The sequence below is a fragment of the Heterodontus francisci genome, chromosome 5 (assembly GCF_036365525.1).
Source record: "Heterodontus francisci isolate sHetFra1 chromosome 5, sHetFra1.hap1, whole genome shotgun sequence".
In the NCBI taxonomy this organism is placed as follows: Eukaryota; Metazoa; Chordata; class Chondrichthyes; order Heterodontiformes; family Heterodontidae; genus Heterodontus; species Heterodontus francisci.
The window spans coordinates 6043629-6057739 of record NC_090375.1 but is presented as its reverse complement, the minus strand read 5'-3'; the positions used below and the strand labels follow the sequence as shown (position 1 = coordinate 6057739).

Sequence of the window (14111 nt, the reverse complement as noted above, 5' to 3'; positions counted from 1 at the left end):
TTAACGTTTTCCTTACCGTCCCCTCACTCACTGTCCCCGCAGTTTGATCATCAGTAAGAAGGAGAGGATGCTGACCAAAGGCTCCGGGTTCCACTTGGACCTTCTGATCATCGTGGCGTCTGGGGGTGTGGCGGCCTTGTTTGGTTTGCCCTGGCTCGCTGCAGCTACTGTCAGAACCGTCACCCATGTCAACGCACTAACCGTCATGAGCAAGTCTGTGGCTCCTGGTGACAAGCCCAAGATTCAGGAGGTGAAAGAGCAGCGAGTAACCGGGCTGGTGGTAGCTGTCCTGGTGGGTAAGTGACCATCACCACTTTCCCTCCCTCTCTGTCACCATTACCATCCCCACTCTCCCTCCCTCCCTCACCCTCGCCACTTTCCCTCCCTCCCTCACCATCACCACTCTGTCCCTCTCTCACCATCACCACTCTGTCCCTCTCTCACCATCACGCTCGCCACTCTCTCCCTCCCTCACCAACACTATTGCCACCCTCCCTCACCAACACCCTCACCACTCTCCCTTCTTCACCATCAGACACTTAACCAGCATAACCACAAACCATGAAAGGAATGTTAATCAAAGGATGAATCTTAAACCCCTTGACGACACAATAAAGAACTGGCTGGGATTGACTCTGAAGTCTAAGTGGTATTAGAATTTTACCCACCGTGCCTGTGTTGTCCCTTTGAAAGAACTCTCCAATTAGTCGCACTCTCCTGCTCTTTCCCCACAGCCCTGCAAATGTTTCTCCTTCAAGTATTTATCCACTTTCCCTTTTTAACTATTGAATCTGCTTCCTATGCCCTTGAAATGGGTTATGTAAATGTAACTTCTGATGTAAGATCACTGACCTGAAACGTTAACTTTGCCCCTCTCTCCACAGACTCGCTGAGTATTTCCAGCACTTTGTTTTTATTTCAGATTTCCAGCATCTGCGGTATTTTTCTTTTATTTAACCCTTGATTTTATATTTTTCTCTCCTTGTTCTTCCAACCAAAATGAATCACTTCACATTTCTCTGCATTAAATTTCATCTGCCACTTGTCTGCCCATTCCACCAGTCTGTCTAGGTCCTGTTGGTATCACTATCTGCCTCACAGTTCACAAACTTCCAAATTTTGAGTCATCTGCTAATTTTGAAATTGTACCCAATCTAGGTCAGTAATATATCAAGAAAAGCAATGGTCCTAACACCAATCCCTGGGCAACACCCAATATACCTTCCTCATGTTCATCACCCCTCTCTGTTTCCTAACACTCAGCCAATTTCGTATCCAAGCTGCCACTGTCCCTTTTATTCCCTGGGCTCCAACTTTGCCAACAAGCCTGTTATGTGGCACTTTATCAAAAGCCTTTTGGAAGTCCATGTACACCACATCAACCTCATCTCTGTTACCTCATCAAAAAACTCAATCAAATTAGTTTACCACAAATTGCCTTTAATAAATCCATGTTGGCTTTCCATAATTTATCCACATTTGTCCAAGCTTTCCCACCACCAAGGTTAAACTGACTGGCCTGTAGTTGCTGGATTTATCCTTACATCCTTTTTTGAACAAGGGTGTTACATTTGCAATTCTCCAGTCCTCTGGCAGCACCCTTGTACCAAAGGAGGTTTGGAAGATTATGACTAGTGCCTCCAATTTTCACCCTTACTTCCCTCAGCATCCTTCATTCTTTCTCCCCTCCCTTTTAATTATTTCCACCTCCTTTTGTTGTGAACAATATAGGGCCTTCTGTTTTCTAGGCTTGTCCATTGTAATTGGCGACCTCCTACGAAAGATCCCACTGGCTGTGCTGTTTGGGATCTTCCTCTACATGGGCGTCACCTCACTGAATGGTATTGAGCTGTACGAGCGTCTGCAGTTGCTGCTGATGCCATCAAAGCATCATCCAGATCATGTGTACGTCCGGAAGGTGAGTCAAACACCAGGAAAACTCAGTACCAGGGGGTGGACGAGAGGGGCAGGGATGGACGAGGGGGGCGGGTGTGTGTGTGTGTCTATTTGGCTTCAGGGGTGTGTAATGGTGTTGTCCGATTTGAGGGGTGTGTAACGTTCTTGTGCGATTTGAGTAGTGTGTAACAGTCTTGCCCGATTTGAGGGGTGTGTAACGTTCTTGTCCGATTTGAGGGGTGTGTAACGTTCTTGTCCGATTTGAGGGGTATGTAACGGTCTTGCCCGATTTGAGGGGTGTGTAACATTCTTGTGCGATTTGAGGGGTGTGTAACATTCTTGTGCGATTTGAGGGGTGTGTAGCGGTTTTGTCCAATTTGAGGGGTGTGTAACGTTCTTGTCCGATTTGAGGGGTTTGTAACGTTCTTGTCCGATTTGAGGGGTTTGTAATGGTCTTGTCCGATTTGAGGGGTGTGTAACGGTCTTGTCCGATTTGAGGGGTGTGTAACGGTCTTGTCCGATTTGAGGGGTGTGTAACGGCCTTGTCTGATTTGAGGGGTGTGTAACGGTCTTGTCCGATTTGAGGGGTGTGTAACGGTCTTGTCTAATTTGAGGGGTGTCTAACGGTCTTGTCCGATTTGAGGGGTGTGTAATGGCCTTGTCTGATTTGAGGGGTGTGTAACGGCCTTGTCCGATTTGAGGGGTGTGTAACGGTCTTGTCCGATTTGAGGGGTGTGTAACGGCCTTGTCCGATTTGAGGGGTGTGTAACGGTCTTGTCCGATTTGAGGGGTGTGTAACGGTCTTGTCCGATTTGAGGGGTGTGTAACGTTCTTGTCCGATTTGAGGGGTGTGTAACGTTCTTGTGCGATTTGAGGGGTTTGTAACGGTCTTGTCCAATTTGAGGGGTGTGTAACGTTCTTGTCCGATTTGAGGGGTGTGTAACGGTCTTGTCCGATTTGAGGGGTGTGTAACGGTCTTGTCTAATTTGAGGGGTGTCTAACGGTCTTGTCCGATTTGAGGGGTGTGTAATGGCCTTGTCCGATTTGAGGGGTGTGTAACGGCCTTGTCCGATTTGAGGGGTGTGTAACGGTCTTGTCCAATTTGAGGGGTGTGTAACGGTCTTGTCCGATTTGAGGGGTGTGTAACGGCCTTGTCCGATTTGAGGGGTGTGTAACGGCCTTGTCCGATTTGAGGGGTGTGTAACGGTCTTGTCCGATTTGAGGGGTGTGTAACGGTCTTGTCCGATTTGAGGGGTGTGTAACGGCCTTGTCCGATTTGAGGGGTGTGTAACGGTCTTGTCCGATTTGAGGGGTGTGTAACGGCCTTGTCCGATTTGAGGGGTGTGTAACGGCCTTGTCCGATTTGAGGGGTGTGTAACGGTCTTGTCCGATTTGAGGGGTTTGTAACAGTCTTGTCCGATTTGACGGGTTTGTAACGGTCTTGTCCGATTTGAGGGGTGCGTAACGGTCTTGTCCGATTTGAGGGGTGCGTAACGGCCTTGTCTGATTTGAGGGGTGCGTAACGGTCTTGTCCGATTTGAGGGGTTTGTAACAGTCTTGTCCGATTTGAGGGGTTTGTAACGGTCTTGTCCGATTTGAGGGGTGTGTAACGGCCTTGTCCGATTTGAGGGGTGTGTAACGGCCTTGTCCGATTTGAGGGGTGTGTAACGGTCTTATCCGATTTGAGGGGTGTGTAACGGCCTTGTCCGATTTGAGGGGTGTGTAACGGCCTTGTCCGATTTGAGGGGTTTGTAACGGTCTTGTCCGATTTGAGGGGTTTGTAACGGTCTTGTCCGATTTGAGGGGTGTGTAACGGTCTTGTCCGATTTGAGGGGTGTGTAACGGTCTTGTCCGATTTGAGGGGTGTGTAACGGCCTTGTCCGATTTGAGGGGTGTGTAACGGTCTTGTCCGATTTGAGGGGTTTGTAACGGTCTTGTCTGATTTGAGGGGTTTGTAACGGTCTTGTCCGATTTGAGGGGTGTGTAACGGCCTTGTCTGATTTGAGGGGTGTGTAACGGTCTTGTCTGATTTGAGGGGTGTGTAACGGTCTTGTCCGATTTGCAGGTGAAGACCCTTCGGATGCACTTGTTCACCATTGTCCAGGTCTTCTGTCTGGCGATTCTCTGGGCTGTCATGTCCACCGTTGCCTCTCTCGCTTTCCCGTTTTTGCTCATCTTGACTGTTCCTTTGAAGGTTTTCGCACTCACCAGAATCTTCACAGATCGAGAGATGAAATGTGTAAGTGTTCTGCAGGAGAGATCAAGCTTTGGCACCCGACAAATTATTTACCAAGTGTATTCGGGGGGCCTTTGCTCCATACACCATGTGGCCAGTGTCGAGTAACTGTCAGTGAGGATTGCAGCCTGGCAGTCACCACTGATCCTATCTGCTTCATTTTCCCAATAAAGACTAACTCCTGCAGACAGTTCCCCTACAGCTGTCTAACAGCAGAACAAATTGCATTTATATAGCACCTCAAACATAGGGTGTTTGATGCATGTCAGGTGATCTCATCAAGTGAGAACCAGGCTAAATATAATAAGTTGGGAGGGGAGGTGAAGAGAAAAATAAGACTGGCAAAGAGAGAATATGAGAATAGAATGGCAGTCAACATAAAAGGGAACCCAAAAATCTTCTACTGGCTTGTAAATAGTAAGCGAGTGGTAAGAGGAGGAGTGAGGCCTATTAGGAACAGAGAGGGTAATATATGCTTAGAAGTGCAGGGTAGGGCTAATATATTTAATGAGTACTTTGTATCTGTGTTCACTAAGGAAATGGAGGCTGACAAAATATCAGTGGAAGCAGAGAGAGTAGAGGCAATGGATAGGATAAAAATTGAGATCGGGGAGGTACTAAAAAAGATGCCTGTGCTTAAGATTGATAAATCATCTGGTCCAGATGACTTGCAACCAGGTTGATAAAGGAAGTGGGGATGGAATAAAAACAGAAAGTGCAGGTCTGGCAACATCTGTGGAGAGAGAAACAGTTAACATGTCAGGTCTGTGACCTTTCAACAGAACTGGCAAAGGTTAGAAATGTCTTTGAGCAAGTGAAAAGGGGGAGGGAGGGGGAAGAACAACAAATGGGAAGGTGTGTGATTGGGCAGAGGGCAGGAGAGATTAAATGATAAAGATGTCACGGACCAAAGGGAGTGCTAAATGTTGTATTAAAAGACAAAGCATTAGCCCAGAGAGAGTGTTAATGGCAGAATAATGAACAGCTCTATCCAAAAGCAAAAGCCAGAAAAACAGGTTTAAATCAGGCCCATGCTTAAGGAAGTAAAATTAAATTAAATTTAAAAAAGCAGTCAAGGGAGGACATATTGAGTGGTTAGTAACGCATATGGGATCTTGGGCTTTATAAATAGAGGCATTGAGTACAAAAACAGGGAATAAAAACAAGAAATGCTGGAACCACTCAGCAAGTCTGGCAGCATCTGTGGAAAGAGAAGCAGAGTGACCCGAAATGTTAACTCTGCTTCTCTTTCCACAGATGTTGCCAGACCTGCTGAGTGGTTCCAGCATTTCTTGTTTTTATTTCAGATTTCCAGCATCAGCAGTATTTTGCTTTTATATTACAAAAACAGGGAAGTTATGCTGAACCGTTATAAAGTCCTGGTTAGGCCCCAACTAGAGAATTGCATCCAGTTCTGGTCACCACACTTTAGGAAAGAGCCAGAGAGCGATACAGCACTGAAACAGGCCCTTCGGCCCACCGAGTCTGTGCCGACCATCAACCACCCATTTATACTAATCCTACATTAATCCCATATTCCCTACCATTCTCCTACCACCTATCTACCCTAGGGACAATTTACAATGGGCAATTTACCTATCAACCTGCAAGTCTTTGGCTGTGGGCGGAAACCCACACGGTCACAGGGAGAACTTGCAAACTCCGCACAGGCAGAGAACTGAACCAGGGTCACTGGAGCTGTGAGGCTGCGGTGCTAACCACTGCGCCACCCAAAGATGTGAGGGTCCTTGAGAGACTGCAGAGGAGATTTACCAGAATGGTTCCAGGGATGGAGGATTTTAGCTACAAGATTAGGTTGGAAAAGCTGGGGTTGTTCTCCTTAGAGCAAAGGAGATTGAGGGGAGATTTGATAGAAATATACAAGATTATGACAGGCTTAGATAAGTTAGACAAAGAAAAACTGTTCCCATTAACTGATGGTACATGGACTAGGGCACACAGATTGAAGGTTTTGGGCTAAAGATGCAGGGGGAATGAGAGGAAGAACTTTTTTACACAGCGAGTGGTAATGACCTGGAACTCAGTGCCCACACGGTTGGTGGAAGCGGAAAAGATGAATAATTTCAAGAGGAAGTTGGATAGCTGCCTGAGAGAAATAGACTTGCAGGACCATAGGGCTTGAGCCGGGGAGTGGGACTGACTGGATTGCTCCACAGAGAGCCGGCATGGTCTCGATGGGCCAAATGGCCTCCTTCTGTGCCATAAATGATTCCACAGCAAAATGTCCCAGAGTTCTTCACAAGAGCTTTATGAAACAAAATTTGTCACTGAGCATCATAAGGAGACATTGGTACAGGTGACTGAAAGTTTAATCAAAGAGCTAGGTTTTAAGAAACATATTAAAGGAGAAGAGAGAGGCAAGAAGGTTTAGAGAGGGAATTCCAGAGCTTAGACCCGAGGTTACAAGACCGCCAATGGTGGACTGAACAAAATTAGGGCTGCACAAGAGGCCAGAATTGGAGGAGCTCTGAGATCCTGGAGGGTTGTGGGGCTGGAGGAGGTTACAGAGATAGGGAGGGTTGTAGGAGCTGGAGGAGGTTACAGAGATAGGGAGGGTTGCAGGGGCTGGAGGAGGTTACAGAGATAGGGAGGGTTGTAGGGGCTAGAAGAGGTTACAGAGATAGGGAGGGTTGTAGGGTCTGGAGGAGGTTACAGAGATAGGGAGGGTTGTAGGGGCTGGAGGAGGTTACAGAGATAGGGAGGGTTGTAGGGGCTGGAGGAGGTGACAGAGATAGGGAGGGTTGTAGGGTCTGGAGGAGGTTGCAGAGATAGGGAGAGTTGTAGGGGCTGGAGGAGGTTACAGAGGTAGGGAGGGTTGTAGGGTCTGGAGGAGGTTACAGAGATAGGGAGGGTTGTAGGGGCTGGAGGAGGTTACAGAGATAGGGAGGGTTGTAGGGTCTGGAGGAGGTTAGAGAGAGAGGGGGTTTGGGTGCGGTTGGAGGCGAGCACATGGAGGGGTTTGAAAACAAGGATTAGAACTTTAAAATTGAGGTGGTCCTTGACCAGGAGCCAGTGTAGGTGAGCAAGCTGAGGGATTGATGGGTGAGTGGGATTTGGTGCAAGGTAGGACATGGAGAGTGGAGTTTTTGGATCAGCTGAAGTCTATGGAGAGTGGAGGGTGAGAGGCCATCCAGGATTGCATTGGAATAGTCAAGTCTAGAGGTACCAAAGACACGGTTGCAATGTTGCAAGAAATAGTAGCAAGTCTGAGGATTGGAAATGTTTTAGAAACTAGCAAAGGGTCACCAAAAAGTTGATAAAAAAGGAAAAAAAATAGAGTAATGTAAAAACAGATTGTAAGAGCTTTTATGGGTATATCAAAAGGAATAGAGTAGCTAAAGTAATGTTGGTCCCTAGAAACAGAAACAGGAGAAATTATCATGGGGAATGAGGAAATGGCAGAGACATTGAACAAATATTCTGTGTCTGTCTTCAGAGTAGAAGACACAAGTTTCATACTGGAAATAGGCAGTAACCTAGGGGCTAAATAGAGTGAGGAAATTAAGGATATTGATATCAGCCAAGAAATAGTATTAGAGAAACTTGAGGGACTAAAATCTGACAAATCTCCAGGACCTTATAGCCTACACCCTAGAGTTTTAAAAGAGATAGCCGCAGAGATAGTGGATGTGCTTGCTATGATTTTCCAAAATTCCTTAGATTCGGGAACGGTCCCATCAGATTGGAAGTTGGCAAATGTTACACCGCTTTTCAAAAAGGGAGGGAGAGAGAAAACAGGGAACTACAGGCAGTTAGTCTGACATCAATCGTTGGGAAAATGCTGGAATCTATTATTAAGGAAGTCTTAACAATGCACTTAGAGAAGCATAGTATAATTAGAACAAGTCAACATGTTTTTACCAAAGGAAAATCCTGTTTGACAAATTTATTAGAGTCCTTTGAGGATGTAACGAGTAGGATAGATAAAGGGGAACCAGTAGATGTAGTGTACCTGGATTTCCAAAAGGCATTCGATAAGGTTAATTGGCAAGATAAGGGCTCATGGAGTTGGGGGTAATATATTAGCATGGATAGAGGATTAGTTAACAGACAGGAAGCAATGAGTGGGCATTAACGGGGCATTTTCAAGTTGGCAGGCAGTAACTAGTGGAGTGCCACAAGGATCAGTGCTGGGGCCTCTGCGATTTACAGTCTATACAAATTACTTGGAATGAAGAGACAGAGAGAAATATATCTAAGTTTACTGATGATACAAAGGTAGGTGGAAAGGTAAGTTGTGGGGAGGAGACAGAGAGGCTGCAAAGAAATATAGACAGGGTAAGCGAGTGGGCAACAAGATGTCAGATGGAGTATAATGTAGGGAAGTGTGAAGTTATGCACTTTGATCGTAAGAATAGAAAAGCAGAATATTTATGAAAGGTATGAAACTTGTAAGTGTTGGTGTTCAAAGAGACTTGGGTGTGCTTGTTACAAGGAACACAGAAAGTTAACATGCAGGTACATCAAACAATTAGGAAGGCAAATGACATGTTGGCCGTTATTGCAAGGGGATTGGAGTACAGGAATAGGGAAGTCTTGCTACAAGTGTACAGGGTTTTGGTGAGACCACATCTTGAATACTGTGTGCAGTTTTAGTCTCCATATCTAAGAAAGGATATACTTGTATTGGAGGCAGTGCAGCCAAGGTTCACTAGAATGGTCCCTGGGATGTGGGGGTTGACCTCTGATGAGAGGCTGAGTAAATTTGGGCCTATATTCTCTGGAGTTCAGAAGAATAAGAGGCGATCTAATTGAGACATACAGGATTCTAAAGGGGCTGGATAGGGTAGACACAGAGAGATTGTTTCCACTGGTCAGCGAATCTAAAACATGAGGGCACAGTCTCAGGATAAAGGGCTGATCGTTTAGGACTGAGATGAAGAGAAATTACTTCACTCAAAGTGTTGTGAATTTTTGGAATTCTCTACCCCTGAGGGTTGTGGATGCTCCATCATTGAATACATTTAAGGCTGGGATAGATAGACTTTTGGTCTCTCAGGCAATCAAATTAGCATTGTGGGTGTACCTACCTGACACAGACTGCAGCGGTTCAAGAAGGCAGCTCACCACCACCTTCTCAAGGGCAATTAGGGATGGGCAATAAATGCTGGCCTGGCCAGTGATGCCCACATCCCAAGAATGAATTTTTTTAAAAATCAAGGGATATGGGGACTGAGTGGGAAAGTGGAGTTGAATCCTAAGATCAGCCATGATCATATTGCAAACCCCTCACAGCTCTCCAATGTCCAGTCCATACAGTCCTTCACAGCTCTCCAATGTCCAGTCCATACAGCCTCTCACAGCTCTCCAATGTCCAGTCCGTACAGTCCTTCACAGCTCTCCAATGTCCAGTCCATACAGCCTCTCACAGCTCCCCAATGTCCAGTCCATACAGTCCTTCACAGCTCTCCAATGTCCAGTCCATACAGCCCCTTACGGTTCTCCAATGTCCAGTCCATACAGCCCCTTACGGTTCTCCAATGTCCAGTCCATACAGCCCCTTACGGTTCTCCAATGTCCAGTCCTTACAGCCCCTCACAGCTTTCCAATGTCCCCAATGTCCAGTCCATACAGTCCTTCACAGCTCCCCAATGTCCAGTCCGTACAGTCCCTCACAATTGTCCAATGTCCAGTTCATACAGCCCCTCACAGCTCCCCAATGTCCAGTCCATACAGTCCTTCACAGCTCCCCAATGTCCAGTCCATACAGCCCCTCACAGCTCTCCAATGTCCAGTCCATACAGTCCTTCACAGCTCCCCAATGTCCAGTCCATACAGCCCCTCACAGCTTTCCAATGTCCAGTCCATACAGCCCCTCACAGCTCCCCAATGTCCAGTCCATACAGCCCCTCACAGCTCTCCAATGTCCAGTCCATACAGCCCCTCACAGCTTTCCAATGTCCAGTCCATACAGCCCCTCACAGCTCTCCAATGTCCAGTCCATACAGTCCTTCACAGCTCCCCAATGTCCAGTCCATACAGCCCCTCACAGCTTTCCAATGTCCAGTCCATACAGCCCCTCACAGCTCTCCAATGTCCAGTCCATACAGCCCCTCACAGCTCTCCAATGTCCAGTCCTGACAGCCCCCCACAGCTTTCCAATGTCCAGTCCATACAGCCCCTCACAGCTTTCCAATGTCCAGTCCATACAGCCCCTCACAGCTCTCCAATGTCCAGTCCTGACAGCCCCCCACAGCTTTCCAATGTCCAGTCCATACAGCCCCTCACAGCTCTCCAATGTCCAGTCCATACAGCCCCTCACAGCTCTCCAATGTCCAGTCCTTACTGCCCCTCACAGCTCTCCAATGTCCAGTCCTTACTGCCCCTCACAGCTCTCCAATGTCCAGTCCTTACAGCCCCTCACAGCTCTCCAATGTCCAGTCCATACAGCCTCTCACAGCTCTCCAATGTCCAGTCCTTACTGCCCCTCACAGCTCTCCAATGTCCAGTCCATACAGCCCCTCACAGCTCTCCAATGTCCAGTCCTTACAGCCCCTCACAGCTCTCCAATGTCCAGTCCTTACAGCCCCTCACAGCTCTCCAATGACCAGTCCTTACAGCCCCTCACAGCTCTCCAATGTCCAGTCCTTACAGTCCCTCACAGCTCTCCAATGTCCAATCCTTACAGCCCCTCACAGCTTTCCAATGTCCAGTCCATACAGCCCCTCACAGCTCTCCAATGTCCAGTCCTTACAGCCCCTCACAGCTTTCCAATGTCCAGTCCATACAGTCCCTCGCAGCTCTCCAATGTCCAGTCCTTACAGCCCCTCACAGCTTTCCAATGTCCAGTCCATACAGCCCCTCACAGCTTTCCAATGTCCAGTCCATCCAGCCCCTCACAGCTCTCCAATGTCCAGTCCATACAGCCTCTCACAGCTCTCCAATGTACAGTCCATACAGCCCCTCACAGCTCTCCAATGTCCAGTCCATACAGTCCCTCACAGCTCTCCAATGACCAGTCCTTACAGCCCCTCACAGCTCTCCAATGTCCAGTCCTTACAGTCCCTCACAGCTCTCCAATGTCCAATCCTTACAGCCCCTCACAGCTTTCCAATGTCCAGTCCATACAGCCCCTCACAGCTCTCCAATGTCCAGTCCTTACAGCCCCTCACAGCTTTCCAATGTCCAGTCCATACAGTCCCTCGCAGCTCTCCAATGTCCAGTCCTTACAGTCCCTCACAGCTCTACCAATGTCCAGTCCTTACAGCCCCTCACAGCTTTCCAATGTCCAGTCCATACAGCCCCTCACAGCTCTCCAATGTCCAGTCCTTACAGTCCCTCACAGCTCTCCAATGTCCAGTCCTTACAGCCCCTCACAGCTCTCCAATGTCCAGTCCTTACAGTCCCTCACATCTCCCCAATGTCCAGTCCTTACAGTCCCTCACAGCTCTCCAATGTCCAGTCCTTACTGCCCCTCACAGCTCCCCAATGTCCAGTCCTTACAGTCCCTCACAGCTCTCCAATGTCCAGTCCATACAGCCCCTCACATCTCCCCAATGTCCAGTCCTTACAGCCCCTCACAGCTTTCCAATGTCCAGTCCATACAGCCCCTCACAGCTTTCCAATGTCCAGTCCATACAGCCCCTCACAGCTCTCCAATGTCCAGTCCTTACAGCCCCTCACAGCTTTCCAATGTCCAGTCCATACAGCCCCTCACAGCTCTCCAATGTCCAGTCCTTACAGCCCCTCACAGCTTTCCAATGTCCAGTCCATACAGCCCCTCACAGCTTTCCAATGTCCAGTCCTTACTGCCCCTCACAGCTCTCCAATGTCCAGTCCTTACAGCCCCTCACAGCTTTCCAATGTCCAGTCCTTACAGCCCCTCACAGCTTTCCAATGACAGTCCATACAGCCCCTCACAGCTTTCCAATGTCCAGTCCATACAGCCCCTCACAGCTCTCCAATGTCCAGTCCATACAGCCCCTCACAGCTTTCCAATGTCCAGTCCATACAGCCCCTCACAGCTCTCCAATGTCCAGTCCATACAGCCCCTCACAGCTTTCCAATGTCCAGTCCTTACAGCCCCTCACAGCTTTCCAATGTCCAGTCCATACAGCCCCTCACAGCTTTCCAATGTCCAGTCCATACAGCCCCTCACAGCTCTCCAATGTCCAGTCCATACAGCCCCTCACAGCTTTCCAATGTCCAGTCCATACAGCCCCTCACAGCTTTCCAATGTCCAGTCCATACAGCCCCTCACAGCTTTCCAATGTCCAGTCCATACAGCCCCTCACAGCTTTCCAATGTCCAGTCCATACAGCCCCTCACAGCTCTCCAATGTCCAGTCCTTACAGCCCCTCACAGCTTTCCAATGTCCAGTCCATACAGCCCCTCACAGCTTTCCAATGTCCAGTCCATACAGCCCCTCACAGCTTTCCAATGTCCAGTCCATACAGCCCCTCACAGCTTTCCAATGTCCAGTCCATACAGCCCCTCACAGCTTTCCAATGTCCAGTCCATACAGCCCCTCGCAGCTCTCCAATGTCCAGTCCATACAGCCCCTCACAGCTTTCCAATGTCCAGTCCATACAGTCCCTCACAGCTCTCCAATGTCCAGTCCATACAGCCCCTCACAGCTTTCCAATGTCCAGTCCTTACTGCCCCTCACAGCTCTCCAATGTCCAGTCCTTACAGCCCCTCACAGCTTTCCAATGTCCAGTCCTTACAGCCCCTCACAGCTTTCCAATGTCCAGTCCATACAGCCCCTCACAGCTTTCCAATGTCCAGTCCATACAGCCCCTCACAGCTTTCCAATGTCCAGTCCATACAGCCCCTCACAGCTCTCCAATGTCCAGTCCATACAGCCCCTCACAGCTTTCCAATGTCCAGTCCATACAGCCCCTCACAGCTCTCCAATGTCCAGTCCATACAGCCCCTCACAGCTTTCCAATGTCCAGTCCTTACAGCCCCTCACAGCTTTCCAATGTCCAGTCCATACAGCCCCTCACAGCTCTCCAATGTCCAGTCCATACAGCCCCTCACAGCTTTCCAATGTCCAGTCCATACAGCCCCTCACAGCTCTCCAATGTCCAGTCCATACAGCCCCTCACAGCTTTCCAATGTCCAGTCCATACAGCCCCTCACAGCTTTCCAATGTCCAGTCCATACAGCCCCTCACAGCTTTCCAATGTCCAGTCCATACAGCCCCTCACAGCTCTCCAATGTCCAGTCCTTACAGCCCCTCACAGCTTTCCAATGTCCAGTCCATACAGCCCCTCACAGCTTTCCAATGTCCAGTCCATACAGCCCCTCACAGCTTTCCAATGTCCAGTCCATACAGCCCCTCACAGCTTTCCAATGTCCAGTCCATACAGCCCCTCACAGCTTTCCAATGTCCAGTCCATACAGCCCCTCGCAGCTCTCCAATGTCCAGTCCTTACAGCCCCTCACAGCTTTCCAATGTCCAGTCCATACAGCCCCTCACAGCTTTCCAATGTCCAGTCCATACAGCCCCTCACAGCTTTCCAATGTCCAGTCCATACAGCCCCTCACAGCTCTCCAATGTCCAGTCCATACAGCCCCTCACAGCTTTCCAATGTCCAGTCCATACAGCCCCTCACAGCTCTCCAATGTCCAGTCCATACAGCCCCTCACAGCTTTCCAATGTCCAGTCCTTACTGCCCCTCACAGCTCTCCAATGTCCAGTCCTTACAGCCCCTCACAGCTCTCCAATGTCCAGTCCTTACAGCCCCTCACAGCTCTCCAATGTCCAGTCCTTACAGCCCCTCACAGCTCTCCAATGTCCAGTCCTTACAGCCCCTCACAGCTCTCCAATGTCCAGTCCTTACAGCCCCTCACAGCTCTCCAATGTCCAGTCCATACAGCCCCTCACAGCTTTCCAATGTCCAGTCCATACAGCCCCTCACAGCTTTCCAATGTCCAGTCCATACAGCCCCTCACAGCTTTCCAATGTCCAGTCCATACAGCCCCTCACAGCTTTCCAATGTCCAGTCCATAC

The 14111-nt window shown here is 48.8% G+C and overlaps 1 protein-coding gene across 10 annotated transcripts in view; it reads left to right on the top strand.

Moving 5' to 3' along the window:
• LOC137369700 (anion exchange protein 2-like) overlaps positions 1-14111 on the top strand; it is a 405213-nt gene that overhangs the window by 386978 nt on the left and 4124 nt on the right. For all 10 annotated transcript variants that reach the window (XM_068031052.1, XM_068031042.1, XM_068031050.1 and 7 more), the window contains 3 exons: positions 43-296; positions 1749-1918; positions 3962-4135. In XM_068031052.1, the coding sequence (XP_067887153.1) occupies positions 43-296; positions 1749-1918; positions 3962-4135 (598 nt within the window). The remainder of the gene's footprint in view (positions 1-42; positions 297-1748; positions 1919-3961; positions 4136-14111) is intronic.